Source organism: Ascaphus truei, unplaced genomic scaffold (genome assembly GCF_040206685.1).
Source record: "Ascaphus truei isolate aAscTru1 unplaced genomic scaffold, aAscTru1.hap1 HAP1_SCAFFOLD_380, whole genome shotgun sequence".
Classification (NCBI taxonomy): domain Eukaryota; kingdom Metazoa; phylum Chordata; class Amphibia; order Anura; family Ascaphidae; genus Ascaphus; species Ascaphus truei.
The window spans coordinates 255,449-269,601 of NW_027456710.1; the positions used below are offsets into that span (position 1 = coordinate 255,449).

A 14,153-nucleotide genomic window follows, 5' to 3' on the forward strand; every position below is an offset into this window, starting at 1 on the left:
GGTATCCCTCTGGTTTGAAGGGATGGCGTTGCGTCTTCCTATTAGCCGGAGGAACCTTTATTTTAAGAGTAATTTCTGTGCCCAGCCGAAGCTGCTACAGGCAGCCTCTTCCTGGTATGTACCGTGGGAAGCAGCGGGTCCCCAAAGGTGAAATAAAGGCGATTCAGCTCTAGACTCCATCTAAAAACCTAGTGTTAAAAAAACATGGGGTAAATGCTGCTTTAAACGTGGAATTGGTTCACTTTGCTCCCAGGTGGGATTCAAAGGAGCAGGGCATTTCTAGTTCAGCCGTTGTGACTGCGTTTCTAAAGGGCTGCTACATATTATGGAACATATTCAGTGATTGTATTCATGTTTAAACGTATGTAATGGGTTGTGTGCTGTGTGAGGTGTATGCCATGGTATCTGTCGTGCAGTCCTGGCCAAAGAAAATCTTTGATCTGCTAATTATCATAGTGCTTCAGCTTTCAACTCGCAGGGCCATATAAAATAATCTGAGCTGCTTTCTGGTCTATGACAAATTACACATCAAAATTGTATATAGCATATGTCGGAGGACCCACTCCTTTCTGGGGCTTGGAGGACCCCAAGAATCTCTGTTTAATGTTTTTCAAACTACGGAGATAAATATTGTGTGTTCATAAAATCATACTGAGAACATGTATTGCAAAGGTAGAGAAGGGTGATAATGCCATGGGACGTTATGCATTCGTAAATATTTAAATTAAAAAACACTTGGGGTTAGGGTTATGGCTTCATAACGAAAGAGCTGGGATTCGGCATTCTGCCCCTCAGCTAATTAGCACTTATCTTATTGCGAACCTCTTCATGGGATGTAATATAAATTTAGAGTTTATGGGGCTACAAAGAGTTGTCACTCACTAAGACTTTGGGGTTGAAGAGATGTTGGGTGACTTGCCCAAGGAGAGAGGTCACTGATGTGGAACATGCTCACCTGCGTCAGATAGTGACATTACCCCAGCGTTGCTCCTTCAGCCCTCCCTGTGACCTCTTCCCAGGTTTCTAGCAACCTCGCCCTTTTTCATTTCTCTGGTGTTTTGTAACTTGTAAAGTTACCTAGTCAGTCTTCAGTTCTTTGTCCTGCCCATGCTTTGTTATGTTTTTAGAATATTGTTGTAATTGAAGTACTGTTTGTTACCTGCCTAGCAACTGTAAAGTTGGGTACCATGTATTGCTGGTACCGAGGTGGGAGTGCTTACTGCTTGTGTACTGTATCCCCATGATGTGTTATTTGTATGATCTGTTTTATGATTGTCGCGTGTATTACTGCTGTAAAGCGCTATATAAATAAAGGCATGCATGCATTTTGCCATCAGCACAGACTCTGGTGGGCACGTGCTTGTCACGTAAACTGGCAGTGTTAAGGTAAGAGGTTTACTCAACCATAGGAGTCTGAAACACCACCAACTACACGAGAGTAACTTCTTGGTGTCTATACCTGGTATCTGATTAGAACGGTGTGTTCTGTTTTAAGAGGCAGCAGTATGGTATTATCAGGAGAAGTATTAGATGAGCACTGTGGTCTCATGGACAGCCGCTGGTTCCCCCTCCTCCCGGCGCCACAAGCCAGATGGTTATGCTGTCACACTTGACTCCTCCCATTTTTACCACACATCCAATGCCTCCAAACATTACAGATATACACCCCCCCCACACCACGCAGTTAACAATTCTAGTTGATGCACTTTCCATATCTTGACTGGACTACTGCTAGTCTCCTCCTTCCCCCTGCTGCCAGGCTCCATCACCTCTCCAATGCTTCCATTCCTGCTGCTTCACTGCATGTTCTGATACTGGATTCCTATACCCAGCACTCTCATCCAAGGTTCTGGTTCTCCCCTACAAAGCTCTCATAACACCCTGCCCCCCCCCCCCTCCCTCTACATTTCCAATCTCCACGTACTCTCCCACACGCAGGCTCATGGCCTACAGCTCTCCTCCTTACTCATTACTTCCATTCATTCCTGCCTCCAAGACTTCTCCAGGGCTGCAGCCCAACTGTGAAACGCATTACACTACATCACTCTCTGACCCCCCCGCGCCACCATTCACACTTTCTGACGTTCCCCAAAGAACACCTCTGTAAGGAGACATGCCCAGCACCCTCCTGATAAGCCTACAGTTTGCCATAGTGAGTGGCCTTATACCCCCTCCTGTCCTTGTCATCTCTCCCATTGCTTTTAGATTATAGGCTTCTTGGAGCAGGGACCTCATTACCTATGGCTTTATATTGTATGTGATGTTCTTGTCTCCATATTGCACTTTAGTATATGCTCACACCATATAAATATGATGATGGGGAAAATAAAATGCTTTGTGCCTGCTCTGGTAATTTCTAGTTCTATATACCTGGTTTGCTGGTCCAAATCTGTCATATCTCTTGGTTTGAGAGGACGGTGCCTGGGAGTTGTACCAAGTGCTACAGGTGTGGCTGGTTAGCTCTGCTGCCCTGACCGTGCCAATTGTATACTCTAGAGCAGTATTTCCCAACTCCAGTCCTCTGGGAACCCCAACAGGTCAGGTCTTAAGGATATCCCTGATCCAGCACAGGTGGGTCAATCCAAATGACTACTCGGGTTCCCTGAGGACTGCAGTTGGGAAACACTGCTCTAGAGGTAAATCTCCTTCAGTGATGGTGGAAATTAGTTGGTGGAAAGAGAAGCCATGGGACTCCACGTCAACTTGACCCACATGGACATGAGCTAGGCAAGTAGCTTTCATGACAGTTATCAATGGAACGTGACTTTTCTCGATCATTGTCTTGTAGCAATGGAAGATATGGACTCTTTCTGGTGATGGGTATCTTCTGTTTGTCACCATGTGAGTAACAAAGTCAATGGCACATAGGTTGCTATTATCAGATGTGAAGGGGTGACATCCCATGAGCTACAAGTACCACCTAATAGTAGCTCGGTGTGGGAAGAACCCGCTGTGCCACCTCCCATTTGTGTTGGTGTACTACAGGTCCCTTTGGGCAACCTGGCTGGTCCTAGTGAAGTATTTTGGTGTAATCTTAATAGCAATCCATAAAATGATTTAAAATATATCTAAAGGCTGGGGCAGGCTCTGCAAGCTATTGGAATGTTCTGTATGAAGCAAGGTGATGGTGTCCATGCGTCATGGTGTTTAATGCACTGTTTGCCTCTCCTGGTTGTGGAATCGCACAGAATCCCTCTGTCTCTGGTGCTGTTGGCACAGAGCCCGATTCTGTGATGGGATTTACCCCCGCCCCCCTTTGTATTTCACCCACTGAGTGCCCAGTTGATGAATAACAGGGGGGGCATGCTTTGCGGCCCCCCAGCTCTGTGGGTATCATTACTGTTGGTGCTAAGCGGTCACTAGTGGCAGAGGCTGGGTTCCCCTGTTGGTGGCATGGGTGCCCGGTTATGGGAATGAATGCCCAGGGGCACCAGATAGACATAGGGGAGTAGCATGGGCAGGCTGCCAACGTCACGGGGGGCCGGGTGTGGCAGCTTCATGTGCTGGGGGCGGGGCCTCGGTGCTCTGTCGTTGGGGGCGGGACCTCGGTTTTCTGTCGGTGGGGGCGGGGCCTCTGGCAGTGAGCGGCAGGGCTATAGTGATTGGCTCCCGTCGCCGGAAAGGGTAGTGTCACGTTTTTGTGGCTGTTACGTGATTGGCTGCCTGGTCTTAGCGGCGTGAGCCCCGGGAGGTGCGTCCCGGGCCCTTTGTGTGAGCTGCCTGACCGGTCCCGGTATCACTGCTCCGGTCCCCCGGGGAGACGGCGGCTGCAGGGCCGGGAGGTAAACCAGGTGTCGGCTACATCAGTATCTCCCCACCCTCTATACTGCCATCTCCCAACCCTCCCTCTGTACTGCCATCTCTCCCCCCTACCCTCTGTACTGCCATCTCTCCCCCCTACCCTCTGTACTGCCATCTCCCAACCCACCCTCTGTACTGCCATCTCTCCCCCCTCTCCTCTGTACTGCCATCTCTCCCCCCTCTCCTCTGTACTGCCATCTCTCCCCCCTCTCCTCTGTACTGCCATCTCTCCCCCCTCTCTGTACTGCCATCTCCCAACCCTCCCTCTGTACTGCCATCTCTCCCCCTCTCCTCTGTACTGCCATCTCTCCCCCTCTCTCCTCTGTACTGCCATATCTCCCCCCTCTCTCCTCTGTACTGCCATCTCTCCCCCCTCTCTCCTCTGTACTGCCATCTCTCCCCCCTCTCTCCTCTGTACTGCCATCTCTCTCCCCCTCTCTCCTCTGTACTGCCATCTCTCCCCCCCTCTCTCCTCTGTACTGCCATCTCTCCCCCCCTCTCTTCTCTGTACTGCCATCTCTCTCCCCCCTCTCTTCTCTGTACTGCCATCTCTCTCCCCCCTCTCTTCTCTGTACTGCCATCTCTCTCCCCCCTCTCTCCTCTGTACTGCCATCTCTCTCCCCCCTCTCTCCTCTGTACTGCCATCTCTCTCCCCCCTCTCTTCTCTGTACTGCCATCTCTCTCCCCCCTCTCTTCTCTGTACTGCCATCTCTCCCCCCCCTCTCTTCTCTGTACTGCCATCTCTCTCCCCCCCTCTCTTCTCTGTACTGCCATCTCTCTCCCCCCTCTCTTCTCTGTACTGCCATCTCTCTCCCCCCCTCTCTTCTCTGTACTGCCATCTCTCTCCCCCCCTCTCTTCTCTGTACTGCCATCTCTCTCCCCCCTCTCTCCTCTGTACTGCCATCTCTCTCCCCCCCTCTCTCCTCTGTACTGCCATCTCTCTCCCCCCCTCTCTCCTCTGTACTGCCATCTCTCTCCCCCCCTCTCTCCTCTGTACTGCCATCTCTCTCCCCCCCCCTCTCTCCTCTGTACTGCCATCTCTCCCCCCCCCCCTCTCTCCTCTGTACTGCCATCTCTCCCCCCCCCCCCCTCTCTCCTCTGTACTGCCATCTCTCCCCCCCCCCTCTCTCCTCTGTACTGCCATCTCTCCCCCCCCTCTCTCCTCTGTACTGCCATCTCTCCCCCCCCCTCTCTCCTCTGTACTGCCATCTCTCTTGCCACACCCCCTTGTACTCTGCTTAAAGATAGACATTGTTTTTGTTTATTTGTGACTTCACATGTGTGAGGCTGGAAGTGTGCATTGCTCTCCAGCGTCTCTGCACTATACGTGATGCTCATGTCTGTCTTATTGATGCATTGTGCACTGGATGCACATTGAGTTGAGTCATAGCTGTCACATTACAGGGCGGGTCAAACCAGCCGAGCTTTGCTAAGAGTTTCATGGCCTGTATGAAATGCTCAGGCAGGAGCCGGTGTGGGGTCGTACCTGGCGTGAGCAGCACCGGGCAAGCAATATACCAATGTAAATGTGTTGTATTAATGGAGCTCTGATTACAGATACTTTCTCGCTCCCGCCGGAGTTATTACTGATCCAAATGATATGCAGCACGTCTCAGGGGGTATTCCTGAAACAGGAGAGATGTGTATAGTCTATTTCTATTTTCTCGTGACTGAGGTCAGGTTTTGTGATGTAACGTTCTGCCCATCCTCCTTTGTAAATGACCTGGCTGTGAGTGATCCCACAGAGGTGGTGAAAATGTTTCCATGCACCAGGAATGTATATCTGCTTTACATGTCATACAGCGGACTTGTTTCCATGCCGTCCTTTACATACGCTGCTTAGGAATTGTTCCTAGTGCATACATGTTTTTTCTGAGTGCTCTTCAATGTGTAACAAAGGCTGTTCCCAGAAAAGCGCTTCCGTATTGGAGGGCCCAGAAACACAACCTAGTTCTGTATGGGCTTCTGCTGCATTAGATGATTCTGCACCTGCTGTGTATAACACCATTTTATTTGCGTAGCCTTGGTATTGGGGGAATGAGTGGAGATCTGAGCACCTATTTTGTTTAACAAGCTGCTGTGCAGGACGGCAGTTCTTCAAACACCCGGGGGTCCTCGGGATGCCTGGAACCGAGTGCAACTTCAGAAGGCATATTCCTTAGCCCATCTGTTTCCGAGTGACCCTAGAATGTATTGCAAAGCACTCCTCCTCACGCACGTAGCTGCTCGTGAGCACCTATATGATGCCTGTTATCTGCCGTACCATAACCGCGCAGGAACATGCTGGATAATATAGGGAAGCTTTTATTGGTTCATAATCGAAAGATGGAGCCGGCAATTGCCTCTAACTTTTTTTATTTATTTTTTTATTTTTCCAGCAATAATTTGGCACTGGAGCGGCAATCATAGCTGCACTCTTGCAAAACCAATAATGGTAATATAATAAGTAAAATGACAATACAGTATAACCGATAGAGCTACACATGTATTGGTGAAGCTTTAGTATAAGCATTGATAATATTACTGTGAACTTTGATTCCTCCTGTTGGTTAGTGGATCAGGTGCAGACACAAAGCAAAACTGAGCCGTGGCATTTACTATATTCAGTGGTGGCATTTACTATATTCAGTGGTGGCATTTACTATATTCAGTGGTGGCATTTACTATATTCAGTGGTGGCATTTACTATATTCAGTGGTGGCATTTACTATATTCAGTGGTGGCATTTACTATATTCAGTGGTGGCATTTACTATATTCAGTGGTGGCATTTACTATATTCAGTGGTGGCATTTACTATATTCAGTGGTGGCATTCACTATATTCAGTGGTGGCATTTACTATATTCAGTGGTGGCATTTACTATATTCAGTGGTGGCATTTACTATATTCAGTGGTGGCATTTACTATATTCAGTGGTGGCATTTACTATATTCAGTGGTGGCATTTACTATATTCAGTGGTGGCATTTACTATATTCAGTGGTGGCATTTACTATATTCAGTGGTGGCATTCTCTGCTCCCCTCTTGCTGAATTCTGAGGCTCCCTGGAGCGTCTCTTCCCTGATGCATGGCTGGTTTCATGGTCTTGTTACATTAGTGTTACAATTTGCAAACACGACTCATTGTAACTGTCCTGGTGGTTACTTTCTGATTCGGTAAACAAAGAGCACAGGTTTTAGTTGGCGTGAGATCTATCGAGCGGGTTATCCCCTTCTCTTGAATTAAAGCCACACACCCATTTATGAGGGCCCTTTTTGATATGTTGGAGCAGGTGTGGCCAACTCCAGTATCCCTGCTTCAACACAGGTGGTGCAATCTTCAACTGAGCCACCTGTGCCAAAGCTGGGATATCCTGAAAGCCTGGCCTGTTGGCTCTTGTGGACTGGAGTTGGCTGCTCCTGCGTTAGAGTAAACACTGGCCCTTGTTACATAACATTGGACATTATTTGTAGTAGCTCTGTACATTTATGCTCTGTAGGGAATACGATCAGGATGTGATTTCCTGGGAAGAATGGCAGCAATCCCTATGATGTAGGGATGGGTACCCTATTCATGGTATAGCTTTGGTAATTTGCATTAATTGGGCTCATTACTTTGACCTAGTCAGGACTACCTGTAAAGTTACAGTAATGTATACAAAATTGCCGTTTATTCTGCCCACACCCTGTGTGCTGCTTGGATGTGCCCAGGACATACTTGAAACTGATGGGTAACGTGCAGTATTATTTCCTGGTGAAACTTTCTATAAATATACTTCTGTGCTTCCCCCTGGAACATTGACCACACCTGTCTGTGCTTCCCCCTGGAACATTGACCACACCTGTCTGGATGTGAGATTTTCAGATACTTTGTTACTACTTTAATGACCGCATGATCTGGCTGCATTTTATTTTCCCCAACAAATATCAAACCGTGTCACTAACCAGTTTCACAGCCTGACTTTTAACTAGTTCCAGGGACCGGAGCTTTTCAATGCATTCTGTCACCACACCCACAGACCGGTCTGGATAATTGCAGCCCTTGGGTTGGAGTAGCTTGGTGTTTTCTGCCTATCCCAGCTTAGAGCAGTAACTGGTACTAAACACTAGGAGGCTGCAGCGGAGGCCTCTGTGTGCAAGTGGAGTATAGTAAACTGGTTTATACCTTGGGACCAAAGGAGGCCAGTAACGCTTCCCTGCCTCCTTTGGCAGTAATGGGGTGGAAGATATACACCCCCCCCCCCCCCCCTGCTTTTATTTCTCACTGCATAACAGGCACTCCCATCTCCCAACAGATCACATAGCACGGAAACCGTAACGCCACCATGGCAGACGACAGTGAGTGGATGAAGCTGCCTGTTGACCAGAAGTGCGAGCACAAGGTACGTCCAGACATCGCATGGGGAGGAATCTGGGGGTTGGGGTGGGTGACATTGCTGGCCTTCTGGCTGTTTTGAACGGAAAGTCCCTGAGCCTGCGGGAATCGGTTAATGCCGGGTGCTCTGAAAGGCCCGGTGAGAATTCTAATTATTTGTACCTTCTCAACTGGTTTTCCCCTGTGCCGTACCATATGGTCTGCAGCCCCAACCCTTCACACCAGCCCGAATAGTCGCCAACCATTGTATTTTTCTGTCTCACGGGTTTGCACAGCATGTGGCTGATTAAAGATTCTATTGATCTGGCATGGGGGTGCATAGTCTGGTTTTATAAAATGCTGAGGTACAATGTCGTAATGTAAGGTACAATTCCAAAAGTATGGGGAAATGGCCTCCGGCGAGGAGAACCCCGCTTGTGCAGCCAACAAAACAAAGAAACAATTTCTTCAACGTGCAGGTCTCCTCAAAGACAGAGACTCAAAGCAGATCTCTACTCAAGTTCTCCTTTAATGTGACGGTCAAGAACAGTGGGAAAAATAACTTTTCCGGTCTCGTATGGACCTTTCAACCTGATGAAAGGTCCATATGGGACCTGAAACGTTGTTCCACTGTTCTTGGCTGTCACATTAAATGGAGAACTTCATTATTTACTGTAGGGTATCCAGCTGACCATTGATCTGGAACAAAATATTGTCAACTTCAGAAGTCGGCCCCACAAAGCCTTCATTTTTAAGCATGGATCATGACCTGACCTCACCTTTTGGTTAGGGTGAAATCTGTTGTGTTATCCCCTTCATGGATTAAAGCTGCACGCCCATTGTATCAAGGGGCTTCCCGATATGGTCAAGTGAAAACACTGTTGATCTGCCGTGCAAGACATAGTGCCATGGTGGCCAACTCCAGTCATCAAGGGCCACCAACAGGTCAAGTGTTAAGGATATCCTTGCTTCAGCACAGGTGGCTGTCGTTGACTGAGCCACTGATGGAGCCACCTGTACTGAAGCAGGGATATGGATCTTCTTAACCTGACCGGTTGGCCCTTGAGGACTGGACTGGCCCACCCCCGCCCTAGTGAATACATTCTGGGTAGGAAGTGGTGCTACGAAGATTGTATTTTTGCTACCATTCTTTCTGTGATGCTCACTGATCACTATCCTCCATTCCCAGCTGTGGAAAGCAAGATTAAGTGGCTATGAAGAGGCCGTGAAGCTGTTCCAGAAAATCGTTGATGAGAAGAGCCCAGAATGGTCCAAATATCTGGGTCTGCTGAAGAAGTTTGTGACCGACTCAAATGCAATTGCCCAGTTGAAAGGTCTGGAAGTGGCCCTCATCTATGTAGAAAATGCACAGGTTGCAGGAAGGTGAGTACGTTGGTTATAGTATACAGAGCAGTGTCATTCAGCAACTTCTCATCTCATGTTTGAGGCTGAAAAATAAACCTATCCATGTAGCTGCCATCCTGATTATACATGGTTCTTAGTGCACACTGACGTAGGCTTGAATCGTGTGATGTGAGTTTATCAGCTAAATGTCGGGCAATTTTAGCCCTGTCTTGTGTTTTCTTAGGCCCAGGCCATGCGAGGCGCGCGTCACGTGCGCCTGCTGCAGGGGCGATTTGTGGCCTAGAGGGAGGTGTGGCGGTGACATCATGGCGCTGGTTCACCCTCATTGGCTGAACCGCTCACATGACCCGGCCGTCGCACGTTCTATGGCCTGCCTAATAGAGGCACGGCCTTGTGTTCGCGTCTCGCCAGGTATGGGCGTGCCTTACTTTCCAAATAAAGCCAAGCAGCAGATTGAAACCATGCATATTATCCGTCTTATTGCCAGATGGAACGAGATTATTTAGCAATTGTATGAAATAAAATCTTTGGGAATGGATTTGACTAACAAGGAAGAATTAACTTACTTGGGCCTCATCCCGACTGCGTGCTACGGCGCAAACAAGATACGGTCCTCTATGGGGCCGATCACTGCCTGCAGAAAGCGCCATGCGTAACCACCTTTGCCAAAAGACACAACATTTGTCTTTTGGTGCAGCGGCCAAGCGCTGGCAACGTCACAGTGGCAGTCCAGCCAACGAGGGCCAACCAGCTGCGTAACTTCATGGCTGCACCCCCTGCGTGCCAGCCCCTTCTCTCCCTCCCCGTCCCTGCTCTTCTCTGGACGCGCAAGCACAGATCGCGACAGAAACTGGTGCATGCGCAGCTAGACGCTCCGACATATGCACGCAGTGACTGGGGCTGTAGCTTTAAATGACATTTGTGTGGCGCTTGTTTTGTCTCCCCTCAGTGTCGCCTTTTTTATGTAAACCACCAAATAACGTCACTTTGGCTGCTCTGCACAGGGGTTCTCATCTCCAGTCCTCAACAGGAGAGGTTGAAAGGATATCCTTGCTTCAGCTCAGGTGATTGTCAGTCCCTGCTTCTTTGACTGAGCAACTGAGCGAGCCACCTGTGCTGAAGCAGGGAGATCCTGAAAACCCAACTTGTTGGTCAAAAAAGCATGTTGTGTTAAACGGATTTACAGGCAGATAATCCTGTGTGCTGATATAAGTACGGTCACTAGAAAATGAGGCTGTTACAATGTAGTGATGGGCGGGATGCAGCACATCTCGTGGTACTAGGTGAAGATGGCTCTTTTTTTGTTTCTTTGTTTAGGACCACAGGGGAGGTGGTGTCCGGAGTAGTAAATAAAGTGTTCAACCAGCCAAAAGCCAGAGCCAAGGAGCTGGGAATAGACATCTGCCTGATGTACATAGAGATAGAGAAAGGGGAGGCCGTGCAAGAAGAGCTGCTGAAGGGTCTGGAGAACAAGAACCCAAAGGTTGTGGTGGCGTCTGTAGAGGCCCTGCGGAAAGCGCTGAGGTGAGGGGTTCGCCTTGCACGCCTCACTCGGGCCCCGCTGCTGAAGCTGTACTATCTTTGCGCACACCCCTTCATACATGACATATTCTTTTCTTCCCTAGTGAATTTGGTTCCAAAATCGTGCCCCTGAAGCCAATTATTAAGGTGTTGCCAAAGCTATTTGAGTCTCGAGAGAAAGCGGTTCGAGACGAAGCCAAACTCCTATCAGTGGAGATCTTCCGCTGGATCAGAGACGCCGTGAGGCCTCCCTTACAAAACATTAACCCCGTGCAGGTGAGAGGAGGGACATAACATCAGATGGGGCCAATGTTTGCGCTGCCGCCTTCATTTTGTCTACGAAACAGCCAAGATCCGTGTCCTGCTTCAGATGCGTGTGCATGTTTGGTATAGCCCATTTTATAGCTTGGTGTTTAGTTGGTCGTGCCCAGGCCGCTTTAAATGGGCCCCGTCCAAGTGGGAGGTTTCCTCGGCTCATAAACATTTTTTCTGTTGCTCTTCAGCTGAAAGATCTGGAAGAGGAGTGGGTGAAGGTTCCCCAAATTGCTCCCAAACAGACTCGTTTCCTGCGCTCACAGCAAGACCTCAAGGCGAAGTTTGAGCAGCAGCAGGCAGGCGGTGATGCTGAAGGTGAGTGTCCCTCGGAGCGATAACCATGTACGCAGAGGTGATTGCTGCAGGGGTGCTCCAGTCCTCCAGAACTGATCTCTCGCGCCCACCCCCAGCAGGTCAGGTTTTAAGCACATCCCAGCTTCAGCACAGGTTGCTCAGTTGAAGACAGCCTCTGAGCCACCTGTGCTGAAGCTGGAAAAAGCTGACCTGTTTGAGGACTGGTGTTATCGACTCCAGGCTGCTGGCATTGAAGGGAGTGGGTTTGGGAAGAGGCTGGGCCGTGGGGGTCAAACCTTTCTCTCCTGGGCACGAATTGCTGTATGAATAGGGCTGGTTGTCGTTCTCTGAATCCCGCTCCCATGTGCCCCAGGGGAGGAGTGCGATGAGGAAGTGGTCCCTCAGGTGGATGCCTACGAGCTGCTGGAAGCCGTGGAGATCCTGTCCAAACTGCCCAAAGATTTCTATGATAAAATTGTAAGTGCCTCTTCTAGCTTTTTCTATGGGAGTATAAATAGGATTCAGTGCATTTTCTGGCTAGAAACAGCCTGCCTATTCTGCTGTCTGACACCCCTCAATCTTTTTACTTGTAGGAAGCCAAAAAGTGGCAGGAGAGGAAGGAGGCTTTGGAAGCTGTAGAGGTCCTTGTAAAAAATCCCAAGATAGAAGCCGGAGACTTTGCAGACCTTGTGAGAGCCCTGAAGAAGGTAGCGACAATAATAGTACCCGCTAGACATGCCAGATCCCCCGACATTGAGTTGAATACGGCATACAAGGGGTGACGGGTGGTGCTGAGCAGGCTCTCCCATTACTTCTGCAGGTGGTTGGGAAAGACACAAATGTTTTGCTTGTGGCTCTGGCTGCCAAGTGTTTGACAGGACTGGCGGTTGGTCTCCGGAAGAAGTTTGGAACCTACGCCGGACATGTGAGTGATCCTTCTGTGTGGGCACTGCTGCTAGCACATAGCTGTGGTGATTGATGGGAGCTTTACATGGGAATGTTTACTCTGTAAAGACAGTCATTTTTGCCTCGTCCCAAGGGGGGACCTTTCCAGCAACCAAAGGTAGAGACTTGTGGAACTCCATTAGACTTCAGCATTATCCTTTTTATATAGGAACCTTGTTCCTGCATTAAATGCATAGCGGCATATCCGAGTCTAAAGATGCTGAGTAACAAACATGCATCTGACTATATTAACGCATTAACTGAAACATTTCTGAAGCAGTGTATCCTTGTTAACATGACATGCTTTCCAGCTCCTGTGCAAGGCTTGTCCTATCAGCTTCCTCGTGCTGACATGAGCAAGTCCAGTACTGCACTGGCACTGGGTGCATAGAACAAGGGGGTTGTGTAGGGTTATGGCTTATGAAGAATAAATGCAGACAGCAGGTTTCCTTGGAGTCTGAGGAGCTATGGGGAAGCGGCATGCAATAGCTGGATGTGAATAGCCTGTCTGGTGGTATGAGGGGATCAAAGGTACATTCTAGCATGAGACCAAATGTATTTAATGACTGCTGATTTAAATGGGTTTAAAAAATTATTCTGACTTGTTCATAAACCATATGTAGGAAATGTTTAAACCTTTAAGTTTTGATGTATTGTGATGCTTTTTATTTCTGCCTGAGACACACTGCTGGTTACAGCCCTTGTAGATAAGAACATGCTGTGTGCAGCAGGTGTGAGACTTTTTTTTTTTTTTTTTTAATTTTGTTTAACGCATCAATGATCTGAAAGGAAAACATTGATTGCCACTGAGTGCAGGCTACACGTGAGTTGCTGGTTGCACAAGCTATCACTGAACTAACTAGTCCATCTCTGCAGGTTGTGCCAACGGTATTGGAGAAGTTTAAGGAGAAGAAGCCCCAGGTACTCCTGGCCCTGCAGGAAGCCATAGATGCCACTTTCCTCACGGTGAGTGCCTTGAAAACACACCGGATACAGGAACCTGTCCTGCAGGTGTGAGGCTTACACATGGTGTGCTGTTTTAGACCACATTGCAGAACATCAGTGAGGACGTCCTGGCGGTCATGGACAACAAGAACCCAGCAATAAAGCAGCAAACCTCTCTCTTCCTTGCAAGAAGCTTCCGTCACTGCACTCCTTCCACTCTGCCCAAGAGCCTGCTAAAGTCTTTCTGTGCCGCACTCCTCAAGGTAATCATCTGTAGGCCTGTGTGCCCAAGGTGTCTGGAAGCTAGTGGCTTAATGTCTAATTTTATTATTTGTTAGTCCTTCTTTGCCGGCTCCAGTACTGATTAAGACTTCAGCACAGTCTGCTCTGGAAAATGATCAAACGCTGCAAGATATAACTCTTTATAGCACTTTTCTGTCATTGGGACTCTACCTGTAGTACGATATAATGCACTGTAAGCAGCATTGCACATAAGGTTTTACACAGTCGCTGCTACAATCTGTTTGGCAATTGGTGTCTTGCCCAAGATTGCACGGTGTCGACATTGGGACTTGAACCAGGTTCCCCTGCTTCAGTTCAGTGTCTTTACTCTGAGCCACTCCAGCCCAGATA

At 48.6% G+C, this 14,153-nt stretch overlaps 1 protein-coding gene across 6 annotated transcripts in view; it reads left to right on the top strand.

Annotated features, from left to right (window-relative positions):
* CKAP5 (cytoskeleton associated protein 5) overlaps positions 1-14,153 on the top strand; it is a 42,997-nt gene that overhangs the window by 2,005 nt on the left and 26,839 nt on the right. For 5 of the 6 annotated variants that reach the window (XM_075583809.1, XM_075583805.1, XM_075583808.1 and 2 more), the window contains exons 2-11: positions 8,077-8,163; positions 9,325-9,518; positions 10,818-11,024; positions 11,126-11,297; positions 11,525-11,651; positions 12,004-12,107; positions 12,224-12,337; positions 12,451-12,555; positions 13,452-13,541; positions 13,619-13,783. In XM_075583809.1, the coding sequence (XP_075439924.1) occupies positions 8,107-8,163; positions 9,325-9,518; positions 10,818-11,024; positions 11,126-11,297; positions 11,525-11,651; positions 12,004-12,107; positions 12,224-12,337; positions 12,451-12,555; positions 13,452-13,541; positions 13,619-13,783 (1,335 nt within the window). In that variant the 5' untranslated portion in view covers positions 8,077-8,106. Of the gene's footprint in view, positions 1-3,638; positions 3,783-8,076; positions 8,164-9,324; positions 9,519-10,817; positions 11,025-11,125; positions 11,298-11,524; positions 11,652-12,003; positions 12,108-12,223; positions 12,338-12,450; positions 12,556-13,451; positions 13,542-13,618; positions 13,784-14,153 lie in introns of those variants that run through there. The other variant, XM_075583806.1, reaches the window with a different exon arrangement.